Source organism: Euprymna scolopes, chromosome 7, assembly GCF_053919585.1.
Source record: "Euprymna scolopes isolate OS-2025 chromosome 7, ASM5391958v1, whole genome shotgun sequence".
Lineage (NCBI taxonomy): Eukaryota > Metazoa > Mollusca > Cephalopoda > Sepiida > Sepiolidae > Euprymna > Euprymna scolopes.
The window spans coordinates 107,227,742-107,251,389 of NC_136488.1; the positions used below are offsets into that span (position 1 = coordinate 107,227,742).

Sequence of the window (23,648 nt, forward strand, 5' to 3'; positions counted from 1 at the left end):
TTTTTTTTTTTTTTAATGCACCACGGATTTTGTTATGGAAAAAGTGATATATAATAAAAAAAAAAATTTTGAAAGATGTTAAGGGTTTATTAAATTATACGATAAAACATATGTGATCTCAATGGTCTACTAAGTCAATTTTTATTAAGGCAATTTCTGTTGTTTATTGGTAATTTTTTTCAGTGACAAATTTTTAAAATGCATGTTCTTAAAAATTCTTGACATGTTGAATTTTATGCAAATTCTGGTTGTGAAGTCAAACTGTTTTATGACTTTCATACTTTTCTTATACAACACAGATTTTAATACAGAAAGTGATGTAATAAAAATTTCTAAAAAGTGCGTTGAGATTTAAGTAGGTTATAGTATCAAAAGAATAAACATTTGATGGCGATGGTAAAGAGTTTCTTTGACATTTTTAGAAGTCTTAAGCATACACTATATACACAAGAAATCAACATGTGTTCATTAGGATACATTTCAAAATGAAAAATCTGTTTTACTGAAACATTTTTATAATAATGAACATTAAAATATTTATTTAGATTTTTCTTTCATAATCTTTCTTTCTAAAATATATGATGCATTTTCATCTCATTTTTTGAAAGTTTATAAGATATTCCTGTTTCAGTTATTGGATCAACTGAGCTAAGAATATCAGAATATTTTAAAATTGATATATTTGGATGTAATGGATAATAGAAAGATGGAGAGGGTCCATTTGGTTGTAAAAATGTCACTTTCACCTCATCATTATCTGGATTTTTGTCAAGTACACATCCTAACCATCAATTGCTCTCATAAAGTGTTGTCACAAATCTGTTAATGTCTTCGAACTCCATATTGTTCCGTTTTGTGATTCGAACTACTCTTCCTTTCTTTTGTGTTCACACTGTTTTTATTTCCACTTCTCTCTGAGAGGAATGAAAGTATGTCATTTTTGTGTTCCTATAATCGTGGAGGAATTGCTAACTCTGTCTTCTAAGATGTTTGCTTCCTTTGTCCATTCTGCAATTGAGGAATATAAGAAATGTATTCCGGAAATATTTTTATTGCATAAAAATACAACTACCTTGGCGTCAATATTTGTTTATTATACGGTCGCTGCAGGCTAGCTTTTGCTGCTAACCTTTTTACAGTGCCACCTAACCCATCACATGGTCCTTTCCCATGAGAAGTAGCAAAAAATGCCACTCTGCATCAATACCAAAATCAGATTTATGGTTGCACAGATTTATAAAGTTTAAAAATTTTTTATAATGTGTAACAGCCCCATCAGAGAAATATATCATTTTTGTACATTAAAATTCATTTCTTTTAATTTTTCTATAACTTTTCTTTGAAACAAATGGACAGCTACTGCATCATGCTTAAGACAATCAGATATTATAACAAAATTAATATGCTCAAGCTCAATTCTATTTCTATAGTAGCAGATGAATGGGTGCAATGTAGCTTGATCATTATTCCAGTGGAATCCTTGAGTTGAATCTTGCAAAATACATGAATAATTCTCAGAAAAATCTGCTATTGCTAAGACTTCACCAAACTTTAAAGAACCTTTTCTATCAGAACAAAATTTTGATTGTGATTTGGCAATGAAATTATACTTCTTCAATTTTTGAAGGCCTGCATGGAAAGTTTCAATAAATTTCTCTGTAGATTGTGATAGAGTTTGTAGAATGGTTCTATCAGTTGATAACCACTGTTTGTATACAAAATCATCAATTGAGTTTTTTGAAAAATTTCTTGCATAACAAAATCATCCATCATTTTGTTGCAAGATGAGCAGTCACCCAAGTAACAATTTGTCGATGCTTCATTGCATGTAACAGCAAGTATGCATTGGTTGTAATCTGTCAAATGATGACTTTCTCCTTCAGTCACTTTAGCCGGATGAGATCCTGTAATCATCAACTTTATATTCTGATGGATTGTGCAAATGCAAATAGTACGAGTCCCGGCATCACGTGTTAGCATGCATTCTTTTGGCCTAAGCTCGGCGAATTTAGAGAAGCCTATTTCCTCTTGGTGCTTTGATGTGAATAATTTAAATGCCTCTTTCAGGTTACAGAGAAGAAGATAGTTTTGTTCCTGAACCCGTTCCCCATCCTTGTAATCATTTTTCCCCGGGCATCACTCGACTGACTTCTTCACTTTTGTAAAAGTGCTTTCCTTTATTAATTGTATCTTGTGGAAATCTAGTTTTTCATGTATTTGGCAAATATAAGATTCCTTCCTCATTCACAAGTTTTACGAAATATATTTAAATCGATCGAAATTACTATTTATTATGAAAGATGATAGTTCCAATAAATACAAAATATTTATTTTTTTACATTTTAAATGCACAAATTGGACAAAAACTTACCTTGAATTTGGAATTAAAAAATTAATCCTTTTTTAAAATAACCTTTTTTTTCTCCCGTTGAATTGCGAAGAAAAAAAAAACTTCCTAAAAGTTAATTCATTTTTAAAAGATTAAAACTCCATTATTTCAAAATGTTCCATTACAACATAGATTTAAAAAAACTGTGTTTAAATTTTATTTTAATATTAAGTTATAATATAAACACAACTCTTGACATCTATTTCATCGCCAGATTAAAGACGATTGAAAAATATTATTGTGCGAAAAATAAACTATTTCAAAGATCACTACGTTTTCTAGTTTGTCCCTTTTTACCAAATAAAGTATAGAAACACACAATTAACCAAAGGAATAGCGGTAAATATTTAGTAAAACCGTATTTTATAGTTAATATACAAATGTTGATAATATTACTAATCATTAAACTGTGTAAAACATAAAACTTAACAAAATTATAACAAAGATTATTTATTAGTTGTCGTTTGAAGAAGATAAACAAAGATTTTTAAAAAAACATTAAGTCGCTTCTGCCGTCCCATATTTCGTAAAGTAAACACAAGTCTGACGTTACGGGATTATGACAAAATTCTTCACAAACGTTTGAAGGTCCCTACAAAACACCCTCCCCTCTCCATGTTAAGAATGGCTTTCGAAATAATAACGTTATTTCAGCACAGTACCTAAAATACATAAGTACAAAAAATAGGCAAAAGAAACAAATTCATTTCCCTGTTTACAAAATAGAGTATCGATTTACTATAATGTCATAACTAAAAAGTGAGCAGCCCTTACAAACGTCGAAATATTAACTTTTAATTTTTTTTTCTTTAATAACCTTTGTATATAAGTGTCCATTCAATAATAATCCACTGAAAAATAGCAAGAAACCGAACAAAAACATATTTTTAGTAGGAGTGATGCTCCTACAGGTTCACCATTTTAATAAAAATATCTACTAAAATTCTACATAAAATTAATGAAAATAGAACTTACAATTTTATGGTGACTTGCAAAATGTCAATCTTGTAGCATGAATATTTAATGTCTTATCTGTTGTTCCAAGTCAAACTCGACTGGCAAAACGATTTCAATAATATTTTTTTTATATTTTTTTTTTATTGCTTTTTATCTTTACCAATCTCCCTACTACATATATTGAAAACTTATTTTCATAACAGGCAGTAGTCTCAAGTAAAGGGACCGGTGACTTCAAAAATTAAAAGATGTCTAACAGAGGTGATAAAAGCTTCCCTTATTGAAAAACCTAAGTATTTTAATATCTTTTAGCACTTTCTTGTCAGATTTAGACTGAAGGACTGGGCAGAAAAAAGGTAATGTTTTATGGGTTTTTTCACACAGTTAAAATAAATCCACATCCTATTTTTATGTTCTTAGCTTTTATTTCTACTAGTAGCTTAAAAATAAATGTTCTACATGTTAAACATTTCTTTTGTTTGTATTAGAAGATAATTCTTCTAATACAAACAAAATAAATGTTTAACATCTTTTGAAATTGTCACATAAGTTTGAAATATTACTTTTCATTGGTTTGTCACATATAAGCTTTCTGATTCCATACCTAAAAAAGTTTTCTAGATGGTCTAAATTCTGCACTAATTATATCATTATTTTCCATAATAAAATCTGCAAAAAATCTTTAAAGCAAAAACAAAAAATAAAACAAATGAAGAAAATTCAGTTTCATCAACAATTTTTTTTTTTTACTTTTTGACCATGGTCTTTATGTAAATATTAATTAGCATCAAAATAGCTTTACAAAGACATCAAACTTGACCATATTGGGAAATATCAAAATGTTAAAACATTGAATGATATGAAGTCGCAGGTACTACGTTCCGCCATTTTGAATTTGCCCACTTCTTTAAAACGCTTGTAACGATAGTTCTAGTGAAAGACCCATCACGAAATTTGGAATATATACTGTCATAAGATAGACAAATCTTATGTCAAAATTTAAAAGAAATTGAAAGAACGGTTTCTGAGATAATTCAGGTTAAAAGTCAATGTCAACTTTTTTAATTTGATCTTGAAAAAAAAAATTTCCAGATAAAATTATAGATCTATTAAAAAAAATGTATATGTATGTATGTGTATTATATATATATATATATATATATATATATATATATATATATATATATATATATATATATGTGTGTGTGTGTGTGTGTGTGTGTGTGTATATGTAAGCACATATATATGTGTGTGTGTGTGTATCTGTATGTATATCTCTATCTAAAACGCCATGAAATTAAAAAAGGTAAGTACTACAATATATAGACCTTCCTATTCCGTTTGTATAACCTAAATGCTCCGAATTTGTTGTTATATATTTATTGTTATATATTGTTATATCTATCTATAATATAAAGCTGAATGTCTGCGTGTGTATGTGTGTGTCTGGTCATGAATAGGCTCCTATATGGTTGACTATTATAGAAAACTGGTCACATATAATGATAGAAGATGTATCAAGACACAGGAATGGGTATGTTTGATCTGGCAGAACGGTGGTTCATTAAAATTGTGGGGTCTCCGTTCGCGCCTGGTCCACAAAGTATGCAAATAAAAAATTTAAAAATGAAAAAAAAAAAAAACGTTTACAAGTGCTTTTGATATAGATGTACATAATAATACTTTGATAAGTATGTTTTAACTTAAATAGGGATGGTATGATAAAATTATGGGGTCTGCGTTCGCGCCTGGCCCCCATAGAATGGAAATAGGCACAAACTTTAATAAAGACTTTTCATATCTATCTGCGTAAGTATACTTTGATAATTATGTTTCAGTTTGAAGAACTATGGTATAATAAAATTCTGGGGTGTACATTCGCGTCAGACCTCCATAGAATGGAAATATGTCATAAAGTTTAACAAGGTTTTTTAATATATATCCACAGAATATTGTGATGTGTTTCTGTGTGAACAGGTATGGTATAATAAATTATGGGGTTTATCTATTTTATTTTTACTTTCATCATATTTTGCTTTGGTTTTGATACCCCCAAATTCGAAGCTATCTCTTTACAACCCTTCCTTTTCATAACCTATCATACTTTCATAAATCAGAGTCCATTTTCTGTAGGCTGTTTTTGAACCCAGTCAAAGTATTGCTAGTATCTATATAAACCTGAAGGAAGTAGTTGTTTAATTGGTGGATAGACCTATAGACTTCAACCTGAATTTACTATAAGTTTCATCTAATAAAAAAAAAACATAAAAAACATAAAAATTGCGAAAAATAACAAGTGCTAGGGTGCGTTTAATATAAGTATGCGTATACGATGTTGCTAAGAAGAGTTATGTTGAGAATGCATTCATATCTATATCTACTTTAGGTGTATCATGGATATGTGAACGTACATGAGTGTGTATCTATGTATGTATTTGTATATGTAAGTCTATATATATATATATATATCTCGGAACTATTAAAATAGGTTGTCTCATATATAGAGAAATAACAATAATTGTATATATTACCAGAAAGTATATGCGTATGCATATGTATGAATCTATGTATGCGTGTATATGTACGCCTATGTAAACTATAATAATACGCGTTTTCATGTAAAGGGGTTACCACACCACCGGAGGTAGAAGGCACCTTATTAGATAAGATCTATTGAATAAATTTTATTAAGTTTTATTTAATTAAATAGAATTTATTAAAGTTTTTGTGTATGTACCTGTATGACTGTATATTTATGCGTTAGAGGTAAGCAGGTATCTGTGTATATGTGTATTTGTATATGTGTAGCTGTATACGTGTGTATATATGGATATCTATATAATTTATGTATTTCATATTTATATGTATATGTGTCTATGCCCGTATGTGTGTGTATATATATATTTTATTGAAAGGTGTATCCGATTGGAGTCTACAGGTTTTAAGGTTCCAAATTAACAGTTTTATTGATACTAGTATAATAATTGGAGTAGTATATAATATACAGGGGTGTATGGCTATTTATGTTAAATATCTGTATAGATATAACTTCGTGTATGAGTATCTATGTAGATTGTATGGCTGTGCATTTACGTTTAATGTAAATGAATTTAACTGTATATAGACATTATGTATATGTGTGGGTATGTTTATATATGTGTATATATGTACGTGGAGGTATCAAAGTAGTGAGTTTTGTACATGGGTTTGTGTATATTTTATGCATGCGGAAGTCGATAGTCTGCTTATATTTTATAAATTTTATACTTTTTTGTATTTATATTCTAGTTTTATACTTATAATTTATATTTCAGTGCGTATGTGTAAGTTTGGAATATAACAAACGTGTGTATCCACTCCTGAGTATATCTGTGTGTTTGGCTTCTATAATAGAATGTGTATGTAAACGAAGAATGCCGGCCTAATCCCAATGGATAACGACCGGAAATATCTATATTCTTTTGACCACCGGCCAGGCGAGACAAAATGTCTGGTCTCTCAAGCATGGGTGCGTGTGTGCATCAGTGTGAATTTTGAGTGCCGGCATCGCGTGTGTAATTATGGTTTCAACAGCTTTGAAAACGACGATGAGATGAAAATGAGAGACATGTTCTCGTGTCATGTTGGAGTTACAAGAGAAGAAGAAAGAAGGGAAAAAGGAGGGAAGAAAGAATGTTTAATGCGTTTAAATACTTTTTGGACTGGCTTCATAACAAGATTGCTGCTGCTGATATTTTGTTTTTTGGAAAAGCGTTAAAAAGACAATCTTCTAAATTTTCTCATTGGTCGCTTGTGTCATGTGATACTGTCGCCAACTACATCCGCTAGAAATATGTTCATTTTACTTTTGTTGCTGTGAGAAATTTGAAATTATGTCGTTGCTGGAAGAACTTATTTTTGTGCAAAATGCGCAGGGAAATTGAAATAAATAAACGTTCATTTATTTGCACGCGAGTGTGTGTGAGTGAGTGACAGCAGACCAGTCAAATTTTAGTTATCGAGGCGATTAGATCAGGCCATTTGACTTGCTCTGGTAAACATTTTTCATACTGTTGTTACTAGACCCAGTTGGGGGTTTGCTAAAAGAGTATTTCTGTTTTGCAACCTTGATACTTGCCTGCTTGCCTTGGAGTGTTGCCCTTCGACCCATTTTTTATTTTGACAAATTATTAGTATTACGATAGTTTTCTTCATGTTTCTTCTGTCCTTCACCTCTCTGGCAAGTTACATGTATTTACTTAATTTTTATGCCTTCTTGAGTTTCACACTGTGGTTTGCTGGGACGGCGAAAGATTTTACTTCATATTAATTACTATGATGTCTTGCTTGAACGAATTTCTGTTTCCAAACGATTTTATGTGCTCACACAGGTCAGCATCAATAATTTCTCTTTGAGAACAACCCGTGATGTTCTCTGGAATCTTAGTGACAACAAGTTTCCCTAAATTTCCAGTACTCTCCACTTCTTTCAATAAGATTTACCATTGACTTCTTCTTGGCAGCAACCATTAGTCTTCACTGGAATTTAGATGACGATAAGCTTCTTCAATGTCCCAGTTCTTTTTGCACTCATCCAGTAGTGGTCTGGTTAATGCTTTCTTACCTTTGTCTTTCCATTCTTCTCGAGCCTCTTCATGTGGTATCAGTTAATGCTATCACTTTCGTTTTGGAAGGTTGGGAGTAACTTTGCAATTATACATTCAATTTTGTTGACTGCATGTAGAGTTTCTTTGTGTTTTACCTTTGTAGCAGTTTCTATATGCCTGGCTTGCACCTATGGCTCATGTGTCTCCACATTCAAGGGTTTTCTTTAATATTTCAGCAATTTCCATTATTGTTATCCATTGTATCTTCTTAGCCATTCCTCTGATTCCAATTTCTCCCATTCTTTTTTCAAAGTTTATCGGAATTGTTCCTAATGCTCCTTGGTATTATCTTGATCTTCTCCATCTTCCATATGCCTTTCAGCTCTCTGGCTAACTCTGTGTATATGCTCCGCTTCTCAGTCTCCCTGATATTCATTCTGTGGTCTGCTGGAATAGTGAAATTTATGATTTGGCAGGACTTTCCCTTCTTATTAACTATTACGACATCTGGTCTTCTTTGCTTGGATGGGTTTATTTTCGTATGTCCATTTGTAATTTCTGTTTTCAAGTACTGCTGCTGATTTATGCTTGCACCATTTGCCTGGGTGTTCAACATGCAGTTGTTTGCATAATTCGCAGTGTAATGCTTTCGCCATGGTCATGTCTGTTCTTGTATTCTTTTTGGGTTAGTTTGCTGCATTCATTTCTCCATATCGAATTTCGTTTGGATATCCTGGCTGAAGATGTTGGTTATGTTTATTTGTGTTTCTAGTTCCTTTTTGGTTCTTGCAAAAAGTTTTAGATTGTCCATGTATATCAGGTGGTTCATTTTTCATTTGCATTAATGAACTTGTATCCGGCTTAAGATTTTCTTAGTAAATAACAGTATACTAAGAGGTATCATGGCTATAATGAACAGCAGTGATGATAAGAAATTTTTTTGGAAAAATAGATCTTTGTATTTTAATCTCGGTTCTGTCAGTTCAAATCTTCATGTTCTTATTGCATTTCCAATCAAATTGATAATTTTACCTGGTATTTTATACATTTTCAGGCATTCTATTATCCATACTCGAGGAATCCTGTCATACGCTTTTTATAGTCGATCCATGCCATGGCTATATTCTTTTTTTTGTTTAACCTCTTTCAGGATCTTTTGTTTCATGTATAGTAGATCATGTATTCCTCTTCGGCATCCTTTCTGGTTATCAGGGAATCGTCCACGATTATAATATGACGTTTTCACCATAGGGTCGGTCCTAGGTCACATGACCAGTTATGATGTTTTATTATGACGTCACAAGACGAGAGAGAAAAACAAAGAAAAAAAACAGATGACTTGTTATAAATAATCTCCACGACTCTTTCCTCCCCTCTGATTGTCTATTATTGGACCTTGCCTGATTTTGGGTGTCCTTCGCCCTTACTCTCTCCCAATACCTAACTGCTTCTACCGCTATCCCTACCGATTGTCTGGGGGACCTCGGAATACATCCCTTCTGACGTCCCCATCCCCAAGGGCATCGATGAACAGGTCTACTAATTGGGTCTGAATCATCACCCCCTGTCTAATTATCTCGTTGGATATGCGATCTTGGCTAATTCCGCCATACGGTCACCCAACTCCGATGTCGATTTCCCCTCCTGTTTGATCTTCATGAGGCTTCTCATTGCCTCTATGGCTGTACGCTCCATAGCATATTGCTTTTTTAATGCCTCTTTCAGCCGCGCCCAACTTATCCCCGGACCCCCTTTGTATATTTTCCGGATGAATTTTGACACAGTCCCCACCGCTCCATCATATGTTAAGAGTACCGTTTCTATGTTCCTCAGCCCATAAATGATCCTTTTCTTGTCAATGGCCCCCAAGCCATTCCTACAATTCCAAGGGATTTCCCCCATAACTAGGGATCCTCACTTTCTCCAATACTTCCCGGAGTTGTTGAGTGATTGGTGAGTACTCCTCACCTAATTCTTTCACCTCAGTAGTCGTGGATCCCTCACTTCTTTGGGACATAATTTCCTTTTTTTTCTTTCTTTTTTTTTCCATATATATATATATCCGTGCTAGACACACATAAAAAAAACAAAACAAGGGGACTGGTAGCTTCTCGATGTAACTGGGATCAAAATGAGCAAACATGAGCGAAAATTCAAACAATGTAAGGAAGCCAATAAAAATGTTCTTACCTTCCGGTCCTCTTATTCCAGCTGGTGCAATGTCCTTGATGATCCCTTGAATGTTGAGCTGGGAACCGTTATAGTTATCAAAACTAAAGTCCATGGTTCCCTTGCCACAACAATACAGAAGTAATTATCAAAGTTTTGTTGCTGTTTGTTTCTTGGGGACTGGGATTTTTTTGCAATTGTTGCCGCAACCGCAAGAGTCTACCCCAGTATCACTTAGGGTTTTTTTTCCTTTTGTGGAACGTTTAAGTAGTTTGTTCTTTGAGTTGAACATGATAATTATTTGGTTGTGTCCGTGGATTTTTCCATAGGGTCGATTCCGGGTGTCGGCACCAGTTATGACGTTTTCACCATAGGGTCGGTCCTAGGTCACGGGACCAGTTATGATGTTTTATTATGACGTCACAAGATGAGAGAGAAAGACAAAGAAAAAAAACAGACGACTTCCTATAAATAATAAGTCTAAATGTATTACAAAAAAAAAAAGATACAATAAAACACTAATTCCTTGTTACATCAAGTCGTTGGAGTGTGAACACTGTAAAAGTCAATGTTTGCAAAAAAAACCCTGTGTTTTATATATTTTTGGCTAGCCCGTCGCACATCGCCTTTGACCTGAGGCTGCTGATATGCAAGATATTAATCTTCCATTCATACGTATCAAGTGTTTCAACCGGTCAATTATTCGGGTCGCTTGGCCGACATTCAATACCGTATTTATATCTATCAAATGTCGACCCGTTCAACTTTTCTATTGTTTTCTCCGATCTATTTAAAGAATGATTTTCTGTTTACAAAACTTTGCCTTTCCTCTTGTTTCTGTTCAACTCTGTTATTTATCTACCAACTAGTATCAAACCCACAAGCCAGGTTCGATTTCTCATCCCGCACTTTCCAATTCTTTTAACTTAGACACTTTACAGTGTTACAATAAGTGAGTGTTAAATTTGTGCTGTTAATATTTTCCACATTGTAGGTAAGCATGTTATAGGCATGTAGTTGCTGAAGCAGGTTTCCTTTTCTGTGTCTTTTTGTATTAGTGTGTTTCTACGTTTCGTCATACATCTTTTAAGGTTTTGAACTAGCCTTTCATATAGTGTCGTAAAATTTTAAAACTAGTATGTGTGTATTACATTATGACCTAGTGCTTTCCAGTTTACCATTTTTCGTAAGATTTTCTTGAGGGTTTCTTTGCTGATTTCATTCTCTGTCCCTTCTTTGATTTGCTGTGACTCATCTTTCAGCCATTCAGCATTTCTATTGTGATCTTGTAACTCTTCCCATATCTTACTCCGGTAAAGTTTTGTTTCTGTTAGGTTTGGTCGTTCTTTTTTTGTTTTTCCTCTGTTTATTATTATTATTATTATTATTATTATTATTATTATTATTATTATTATTATTATTATTATTATTATTATTATTATTTTATGTATTATCCTCATTAATATTATTATGATCATTTTATGATCATGACATTTATTATTATTTTATGTATTATCATCATTAATATTATTATGATCATTTTATGATCATGACATTTATTATTATTTTATGTATTATCATCATTAATATTATTATGATCATTTTATGATCATGACATTTATTATTATTTTATGTATTATCATCATTAATCATTATGATTACTTGATGTATGGTTAATTGTTTCATCTCTTTGTTCAAAGAGTCTGCATTTGCCGTTTTCTTGTGTTTTGTCAATCTTTACTTTGATATAATTGGTATTAATTGCGTTATCTAGTGCAACTGTTATTAAGGATTTAATTTCTCTGTTTGGGTGTCCTTTTTTAGCCCTTCCCAAGTGTTTCCGAAAGTCTCATCTTTTGTCATCCATATGAATGATCTATGTAGCTGTTTCTCTTTCTGTTTTCAGTTTCTCATCTTATCTGTTGCCTCTCTATTCTCTGCCTTGTTCATTTGTTTCAGTGTCTCTTGCTACAGCGATTAACTTTTCTGTGTTCTGCATTATGTATTTTTCTAGTTCGTTTTTGTGTCATTTACCAGTCCCCTTCCTCTGTCTTTTCATGTAGAATCGGTCAACATTTCCAGCACTCTTTGCTTCTATAAATAACTCTTGTAAATTATTTGCATTATTGCAACAGCCACTGATCATTGATTTATCGTTGATAACAAACATTGAATTTTCCTGAAAGTAACAATAAGCCTCCATAAGATCCTATTGCTCTCTGTATCACTCTAACGTAGGTCTGAACTTGGTATTTCCATCCTTTTTAATACTTCATGACAATTTTGTGTGATAGGTACTATTTCAACTTACATGTGATTAGGTTGGTCGTCGAGCTCGAGGATTTTCCTTAATATTTTACCTGTTTTCGTCATTGTTATTGTATGCTGTCAATTCTCCCTTGGATTCTAATTTTTTAGAGCCAGAGTTTTTTTCCTATTGAATATGAGAATCAGCTTCTCTGTATTTATTACTATTTGTTTATTATTATTATCATTATTATCATTATTATTACTATTATTATTATCATTTGTTTATTATTATTATCATTTGTTAATTATTATTATTTGTTTATTATTATTATTATTTGTTTAATATTATTATTTGTTTATTATTATTATTTGTTTATTATTATTATTTGTTTATTATTATTATTTGTTTATTATTATCGTTATTTGTTTATTATTATTATTTGTTTATTATTATTATTTGTTTATTATTATTTGTTTATTATTATTATTATTTGTTTATTATTATTATTATTTGTTTATTATTATTATTTGTTTATTATTATTATTTGTTTATTATTATTATTTGTTTATTATTATAATTTGTTTATTATTATCATTTGTTTATTATTATCATTATTTGTTTATTATTATCATTATTTGTTTATTATCATTATTTGTTTATTATTATCATTTGTTTATTATTATTATTATTTGTTTATTATTATTATTTGTTTATTATTATTATTTGTTTATTATTATTATTTGTTTATTATTATCATTTGTTTATTATTATCATTTGTTTATTATTATCATTATTTGTTTATTATCATTATTTGTTTATTATTATTATCATTTGTTTATTATTATCATTTGTTTATTATTATCATTTGTTTATTATTATCATTATTTGTTTATTATTATCATTTGTTTATTATTATCATTTGTTTATTATTATCATTATTTGTTTATTATTATCATTATTTGTTTATTATTATCATTTGTTTATTATTATTATTTGTTTATTATTATCATTTGTTTATTATTATCATTTGTTTATTATTATCATTTGTTTATTATTATCATTATTTGTTTATTATTATCATTATTTGTTTATTATTATCATTTGTTTATTATTATTATTATTTGTTTATTATTATCATTATTTGTTTATTATTATTATTTGTTTATTATTATTATTATTTGTTTATTATTATTATTTGTTTATTATTATTATTTATTTATTATTATTATTATTTGTTTATTATTATTATTATTTGTTTATTATTATTATTATTTGTTTATTATTATTTGTTTATTATTATTATTATTTGTTTATTATTATTATTATTTGTTTATTATTATTATTTGTTTATAATTATTATTTGTTTATTATTATTATTATTTGTTTATTATTATTATTTGTTTATTATTATTTGTTTATTATTATTATTATTTGTTTATTATTATTATTTGTTTATTTTTATTATTTGTTTATTATTATTATTATTTCTTTATTATTATTATTTGTTTATTATTATTATTTGTTTATTATTATTATTATTTGTTTATTATTATTTTTATTTGTTTATTATTATTATCATTATTTGTTTATTATTATTATTATTTGTTTATTATTATTATTTGTTTATTATTATTATTATTATTTGTTTATTATTATCATTTGTTTATTATTATTATTTCTTTATTATTATTGTTTGTTTATTATTATTATTATTTGTTTATTATTATTATTTTTTTATTATTATTATTTGTTTATTATTATTATTATTTGTTTATTATTATTATTATTTGTTTATTATTATTATTTGTTTATTATTATTATTTGTTTATTATTATTATTATTTCTTTATTATTATTTTTTTGTTTATTATTATCATTATTTGTTTATTATTATCATTTGTTTATTATTATCATTATTTGTTTATTATTATCATTATTTGTTTATTATTATCATTTGTTTATTATTATTATTTGTTTATTATTATTATTTGTTTATTATTATTTTTTGTTTATTATTATTATTAATATTATTTGTTTATTATTATTATTTGTTTATTATTATTTGTTTATTATTATTATTTGTTTATTATTATTTGTTTATTATTATTTGTTTATTATTATTATTTGTTTATTATTATTATTTGTTTATTATTATTATTTGTTTATTATTATAATTTGTTTATTATTATTATTTGTTTATTATTATTATTATTATTTTATTATTATTTGTTTATTATGATTATTATTTGTTTATTATCATTATTTGTTTATTATTATCATTATTTGTTTATTATTATCATTTGTTTATTATTATTATTTGTTTATTATTATTATTTGTTTATTATTATTATTTGTTTATTATTATTATTTGTTTATTATTATTATTTGTTTATTATTATCATTTGTTTATTATTATCATTATTTGTTTATTATTATCATTATTTGTTTATTATTATCATTTGTTTATTATTATTATTTGTTTATTATTATTATTTGTTTATTATTATTATTACTTGTTTATTATTATTATTTGTTTATTATTATTATTTGTTTATTATTATTATCATTTGTTTATTATTATTATTTGTTTATTATTATTATTTGTTTATTATTATTATTTGTTTATTATTATTATTATTAATATTATTTGTTTATTATTATTATTATTTGTTTATTATTATTATTATTATTTGTTTATTATTATTATTTCTTATTATTATTTGTTTATTATTATTTATTATTATTATTATTATTTGTTTATTATTATTATTATTTGTTTATTATTATTATTATCTGTTTATTATTATTTGTTTATTATTATTATTATTTGTTTATTATTATTATTATTTGTTTATTATTATTATTATTTGTTTATTATTATTATTATTATTATTTGTTTATTATTATTATTTGTTTATTATTATTATTATTTGTTTATTATTATTATTATTTGTTTATTATTATTATTTGTTTATTATTATTATTTGTTTATTATTATTATTATTTGTTTATTATTATTATTTGTTTATTTTTATTATTTGTTTATTATTATTATTATTTGTTTATTATTATTTCTTTATTATTATTATTATTATTTCTTTATTATTATTATTTGTTTATTATTATTATTTGTTTATTATTATTATTATTTGTTTATTATTATTTTTATTTGTTTATTATTATTATCATTATTTGTTTATTATTATTTGTTTATTATTATTATTTGTTTATTATTATTATTATTATTTGTTTATTATTATCATTTGTTTATTATTATTATTTCTTTATTATTATTGTTTGTTTATTATTATTATTATTTGTTTATTATTATTATTTGTTTATTATTATTATTTGTTTATTATTATTATTATTTGTTTATTATTATTATTATTATTTGTTTATTATTATTATTTGTTTATTATTATTATTATTTGTTTATTATTATTATTTGTTTATTATTATTATTATTTCTTTATTATTATTATTTGTTTATTATTATCATTATTTGTTTATTATTATCATTATTTGTTTATTATTATCATTTGTTTATTATTATCATTATTTGTTTATTATTATCATTATTTGTTTATTATCATCATTTGTTTATTATTATTATTTGTTTATTATTATTATTTCTTTATTATTATTATTTGTTTATTATTATCATTATTTGTTTATTATTATCATTTGTTTATTATTATCATTATTTGTTTATTATTATTTGTTTATTATTATTATTTGTTTATTATTATTATTTGTTTATTATTATTATTATTAATATTATTTGTTTATTATTATTATTTGTTTATTATTATTTGTTTATTATTATTATTTGTTTATTATTATTTGTTTATTATTATTTGTTTATTATTATTTGTTTATTATTATTATTTGTTTATTATTATTATTTGTTTATTATTATTATTTGTTTATTATTATTATTTGTTTATTATTATTATTATTTGTTTATTATTATTATTTGTTTATTATTATTATTATTTGTTTATTATTATTATTATTTGTTTATTATTATTATTTGTTTATTATTATTATTATTTGTTTATTATTATTATTATTTGTTTATTATTATTATTATTATTTGTTTATTATTATTATTTGTTTATTATTATTATTATTATTTGTTTATTATTATTATTTGTTTATTATTATTATTTGTTTATTATTATTATTTGTTTATTATTATTATTTGTTTATTATTATTATTATTTGTTTATTATTATTATTTGTTTATTATTATTATTTTGTGTTTATTATTATTTGTTTATTATTATTATTATTTGTTTATTATTATTATTATTATTATTTGTTTATTATGATAATTATTTGTTTATTATTATTATTAGTTTATTATAACTATTATTATTATTATTATTATTATTATTATTATTATTATTATTATTTGTTTATTATTATTGTGTGTTTATTATTATTATTTGTTTATTATTATTATTTGTTTATTATTATTATTATTTGTTTATTATTATTATTTGTTTATTATTATTGTTTGTTTATTATTATTATTATTTGTTTAATGTTATTATTATTTGTTTATTATTATTATTTGTTTATTATTATTATTTGTTTATTATTATTTGTTTATTATTATTTGTTTATTATTTGTTTATTATTATTATTATTTGTTTATTATTATTATTTGTTTATTATTATTATTTGTTTATTATTATTATTCGTTTATTATTATCATTTATTTATTATTATTATTTGTTTATTATTATTATTATTTGTTTATTATTATTATTTGTTTATTATTATTATTTGTTTATTATTACTATTATTATTATTATTTGTTTATTACTATTATTATTATTATTTGTTTATTATTATTATTATTATTTGTTTATTATTAGTTGTTTATTATTATTATTTTTATTTGTTTATTATTATATGTTTATTATTATTATTATTTGTTTATTATTATTATTATTTGTTTATTATTATTATTATTATTATTATTATTTGTTTATTATTATTATTATTTGTTTATTATTATTATTATTTGTTTATTATTATTATTATTTGTTTATTATTATTATTATTTGTTTATTATTATTATTATTATTATTTGTTTATTATTATTATTTGTTTATTATTATTATTTGTTTATTATTATTATTATTATTATTTGTTTATTATTATTATTTGTTTATTATTATTATTATTATTTTATTATTATTTGTTTATTATGATTATTATTTGTTTATTATTATTATTTGTTTATTATTACTATTATTATTATTATTTGTTTATTATTAATATTTGTTTATTATTATTATTTTATTATTATTATTATTATTATTTGTTTATTATTAATATTTGTTTATTATTATTATTTTATTATTATTATTATTATTATTTGTTTATTATTATTATTATTTGTTTATTATTATTTGTTTATTATTATTTGTTTATTATTATTATTTGTTTATTATTATTATTATTATTTGTTTATTATTATTATTATTATTATTTGTTTATAATTACTATTATTATTATTTGTTTATAATTACTATTATTATTATTTGTTTATTTTTATTATTATTATTATTTGTTTATTATTATTTGTTTATAATTACTATTATTATTATTTGTTTATAATTACTATTATTATTATTTGTTTATTATTATTATTTACTCACTATGAGTAGTCACACAAGCCATCATCAAAAATTGCTCTTTGAGAACAACTTGTGGTGTTCCCTGGAGTCTGAGTGACAACAAGTCTCCCTAGATTTCCAGTACTTTCCACCTCTTTCGATAACCTTTGCAAAGGAATGTGCGTTATTACAACAGACACTTGCCATTGATTTCTCGTTAGCAGCGACCATTGGTTTTCTCTGGAATTTGAGTGGCAATAAGCTTCCCCAAGGTCTAAGTCCTCTTTGCACTCAGTCAGCAGAGGTCTGGTTAGTGCTTTCTCTACTCAATATTTCTATCCTTCTTGAACTTCATTATTTGGTGTGGTGCCCATTTATGGTAACACTCACACACAAAAAAGGGGGTGGGGCAGTATCTTACAATTATGCAATTTCAGTTTTCATGATTCTATGTAATGTTCCTTTGTGTTTTGCATCTGTAGCCGTTTCTGTGTCCAGTTGGTGTCTAGTTTATGTGTGGTGTTAATCTCCACATTCAAAAGTTTTTCTTAATATTTCTGCAGTTTTCATTATTGAAATTCATTGTATCTTCTCAGCCATCCCTCTAATTCCAATCTCTTTCATTCTTTTTTTTCAAAGTTTTTCCATATCGTTCCTAGCACTCCTACTATTAGTGATGTTATCTTTATTTTCTTCATTTTCCAGATCCCTTTGAGCTCTCTGTCCAGTTCTGTGTATTTTCTCCGCTTTTCAGTCTCCTTGATCTTCACTTTAGTCTATTGGAACGGCAAAATCTACAATCTTACTGGACTTTTCCTTTTTGTTAACTATTATGACACCCGGTCTTCTTCTTTGATGGGTTTATCTGTTTGTATATCCATGTCCTATAGGATTTTGTGACTTTCATTTTCCCTGTACTGCTGCCGGTTTGTGCTTGTACCATGTGTCTGTGTGTTCAAGATGCAATTGTTTGCATAATTGCCAATGTACTGCTTTCACCACTTGATACTGTCTATTTTTATATTCTTTTTGGGCTAGTTTGCTGCATTAACTTATTATGTGGTTTATTATTATTGTTATTATTATTATTATTATTATTATTATTATTTATTTATTTTCAGACTCTTAAAGTTAACACTAGGGATTTTACATTTGCCAATCTTGTCGCTAATACTGGTGACACCATGTGGCCATATGGCACAGCAGCTGACTGTCTTTATGAAAAGGATAGCCGTTGTAAAAGTGAAGGGCAGATGAAAGTCGATCTCACTGGAACAGGACTTGCTGTTGACAGAAGGGTAAGATAATTTTCCATAGTTTCTTTTAAAGAAAAATATTTTCTATGCGTTGGATGTTGTTTAATAAACAAAAAATATTGCACAAGGTGACTCTTTTCTCTTACCTCTGACACATTCCTCTCTTAGACCAACCTTGATTTGAATTGTGGTCGCCAGCTTCATTTCACAAGTAATTTGAAAATAGTTTTGATTGACATTTTCATTGAGATAAATCAACAGATAAAAAACTAATAAGTTATGGTCAAGTGGGTGTAAAGACCATTCATGATCACATAACACAAAAATCTGAATACTTAAGTCATCTGTTGCTGATTGATACTAATGTTTGCTTGATTGAGTCCCTTAGTGTTATAGGCAGTTGAATAGTTATTTGCGTGTGCGCGCACGCACACACACACACACACACACACACACACACACACACACACACACACACACACACACACACACACACACACACACAGGGTGACCCCCAAAAAACGGGCCACAACTATAATTAGGCCTCGTTTCTTAGTGTTTTGTCCGAATGAAATGAAACTTTGGTCATAACTAGTTTATTATATTCAAAACATCACATAAAAACACTATGGTCTTTGGCCTTTTTTCTCTGTTCTACAGCATATGTTCTAGATGACCTCCATTTATCTCCGTGCATTTCTTGAGGTGCAGCACGAAGTTGTCCATACAGACCGAATTGGTAATGGCTCTCATCTCCTCCCTGATGGCTTCCTTGAGTTCCGTGATGGTTCTGGGTTTTCCTGCGTAGACTCTGTCCTTAAGATAGCCCCAAAGAAAAAAAATCTGGGGGGCTTAGGTCCGGACTATGGAGTGCCCACTCAAAATCAGTCTTGAGACTGATCACTCAGCCTCCGAAGTTCTCTTTCAGCCAATCTCGGGACAGGTTTGAGGTGTGAGAACTTGCTCCGTCCTGCTGGAACCAGAACTTGCTCATGAGCGATGGGTAGATGGTCTGGAGCTCACTCTTGAAGGTTTTGAGGACCTCCACATATCGCTCCTTGGTGACTGTCACTGCTGCGCCAGATTCTTCGATGAAGATTGGTCCGATGATGCCTCTGGCCGAGATTGCAGCCCACACCGTACACTTAGGAGAGTGCAGGGGCTTGGTGGCTACTTCATTGGGTCTGGAGGACCCCCAGAAGACATTTGTCTTGGAGTTCGCCTTTCCATCAAGATGGAAGTGGGCTTCATCTGAGGTCCAAAGGAGGTTAAGGAAACTTGGTGTCTCCTCGATCTTCTCGAGCATCTTGACTGCCATAGCCCTCCTCTGCTTCTTGTCTGAGGCTGTAAGGGTCTGCAGCGTCTGTATTCTGTATGGGTAAGCCCTGATATCGTTCACCAGCACTCTCCTGTAAGTCTCACGGGACATACTGAGGGACTGACTTCGCTTACACACAGAGTGTTTCAGACTCTACTGGAGAGACTCTCTCACTCTTTCGACCAGCTCGGCTGTTCGCTTCTTGGGACATCCCGAGTGTGGCTTGGACAGTTCTCTCTGAAAGCGTTGAGGTTTTCTATAGTCCCATACTTCTCGAAGTGGTCCACCCAGTTCTTAATTCTGCATTTGGATGGAGCCTTTTCACATTCGAACTGACGCATGAAAGTGTCCTGGGTTTTCTTAAACGAGCCTGTCTTGTAGTAAAATTTAACACAGTGTATTCTTTGTCCCAGCTCCCACTGGGATTTTGGTGTACTCACAGTCGTTGATTCTGCCATGTCCTGTAAAATAAGGGCAATCGGTGAATAAATAATGGAGATATCACATAAAGTGTACACAGGGCCCGTTTTTTTTGGGGGGGGGGTCACCCTGTATAATTGCATATGAAAGGCACTTTGTGTCTTTGTCTGTGTATGTGACCTCCACTACCATGTGTCCTTCTCCAACATCAGGGGTCTACGTTCCAACTTTCCAGAAGTTGAAACTCAATTACAGGAGACCAAACCAGACGTATTATTCCTAAGTAAAACTGGCATTGGATTGACTATTTCCGTAGATGAGTTTGTGATTAAAGGATAGTTTAATTTAACATCCAAATTTGATCCCCAAAATTGCCATGGGCATGGAATATGTGCCTATATTAGAGATTGCTTTTCATGTGGTAGTTATATCTTCAGAGAAGACCCTAAATTACCCTATATGTACTTCCGGGTTGCACTCGCTCAAACCACTGCATATATATTTGCCCTCTATCACCCCCATAACAGTGAAGTTACTATCTTTAAGAGCATATCTAAGAAAATTGACCACATCCTGTCTGCTCATCTTTCAGCTAACATTCATGTCTGTGGAGACTTCAATGTTCACAATGTAGAACAGTTAGCTCACTCAAGCAAGACAGATGATGAGGGGAGGTTCTGTCACAATTTCTTCATTGCTTGTGACCTAACTCAGATTGTTCACGAATCCACCCATATGCTTGACACTGACGGTCAGTATGCAAGTCTCCTAGACCTTTTTCTTACACTTTGCACTGAGCTATGTTGATCCTCTGTTCTGTCTCCACTGAGATCTTCTGACCACTCGGTTGTTTCAGTTAAGATAAAATAAAATATAATAAGTCCTCAGACATATCTCTGTGTATGAGTTCGTTCTCTATGGACTCCAAAATGGCTGGGCTGATTTAAAAAAAAAATTCACACAAATGTCTGGAGATGTTCTTAGATAGGTTTTATATTGGAATGCCTCTGATAAGTATCGAAAATCGATAATAAAAAAAACTCTGATTAAAGAAGGAACAATCCGATTTGGCCAAAGTTAACACCCTTATACAGCCTAACATCACAAGTGCATTTAAGAAACAGAATGGCCTGACATATAAAATCAACAGTAGGTTCTTTGATAAGATAGGAGTGCGTTTGAAATAAATATTTCTGTTTAGAGCACAATTAAAGCATGATACTTGACTTTTGCATTTTAACCTTTAATTCAAGCCATTATATAAAAATAATTTTATAAAATCAACAATAGGTTCTATATAGTGCAGTGAAGCCTACAATGTATTGTGAATTAAGTTACTGCGAGGAGGCGTGTGAAGCTTACTCCTGGTACACTACGGTGGATCTCCGACATGAACAGGCGATCAATCGATTTGATTTAAAAAAATAGACGATTTTACCAATTCACTAGAAATCTGGAACATTCGTTGAACCTAATTCAACCCGGGGCAATGTCGGGTGTCCCTCCTAGTATATATATATATATATATATATATATATATATATATATATGTGTGTGTGTGTGTGTATGTATGATATATATGTGTGTGTGTGTGTGTGTGTGTGTGTGTGTGTGTGTGTGTAGAGAGAGAGATAGAGGGAGGGAGATAGATATAGAAACCCTGACAAAACACATATATTAAAGATTCAGTTTTTATGCCATAAACAACATCCATAGCGAAAACAGTCTCATTCATATATTACAGCTGACAAGATCAGTTTGATGCTATTTGTAATTGCTAATAGCATCAAACCGATCTTATCCGCTGTAATATATGGAGCAAATTGGTGGACAAAATAATGATTTCCACTTAGTATAACACGTCTGAATTTAACTAAGTAACAGCCAGATTAGAGGTATTTAGAACCTGTAAAAACCAATTGCATGTAACCATTTCCAAGTAAGACAAGGAGAAAGAAGAGGAAGTAAAAACCCCTTGAAATAATTATAAACTTTTATTTAAAAAGGGAAAAATAAATTGAAAGGGGGAGGGAGAAAAAAATAATAATAAAGTCTGAAGTTCCTCTTTTAACCGTATAAAAGACTGTATTTTGACTGCCAAAAAATATCCCATTTCTAGAACCTTAAAGGTTCTAGTAACAGTTCAGAAGAGAGAAAGAATAGAATTAAAAGATTAAGAAAGAGGAAAAACTTGCTTTGAGGTAAAAATAGTTTTTTTTAGAAGCAAGGATAATTTATACAGAATTTTTTTTAGAGAGAAGAATTGTCATTCCTGCCTGAGATAGCATAAAAATAAAAAATGTCTCGTTGGATTTTCTTCTTTTTTCATCAAATAAATCTGCATTTTCAACTTTCTTTTACTCATATTTGTTGGCTTTTACTTGGAAAAAAACAAAACATTACTTGACCTGATGTAGCTTCGACAGCTTAGTTGAATGAAAACTTTGTTATTATTAGAGAAGGCTCTTTCTTCTTGCTGCATCATTAAAGATTGTACACTTTCTTTTTTACTTCGAATATTTCCTGAGAAACAATCAAATTATTGTTGTTTGCACCGTCACTTTTTCACTCGTCTGAGGTTTAACATTTGCACTTATTTCTTTTCCTCTAGACAAGACTTTTGACTTGATTTCTTAAGACTTTTCTGTCTGAACCCTGCCGGCATTT

The 23,648-nt window shown here is 28.0% G+C and overlaps 1 protein-coding gene across 2 annotated transcripts in view; it reads left to right on the forward strand.

Moving 5' to 3' along the window:
• The window catches only part of LOC145279883 (uncharacterized), a 95,873-nt gene that overhangs the window by 52,191 nt on the left and 20,034 nt on the right, over positions 1 to 23,648 (forward strand). For both annotated transcript variants that reach the window (XM_080131343.1, XM_080131344.1), the window contains one exon: positions 19,109 to 19,285. In XM_080131343.1, the coding sequence (XP_079987469.1) occupies positions 19,109 to 19,285 (177 nt within the window). The remainder of the gene's footprint in view (positions 1 to 19,108; positions 19,286 to 23,648) is intronic.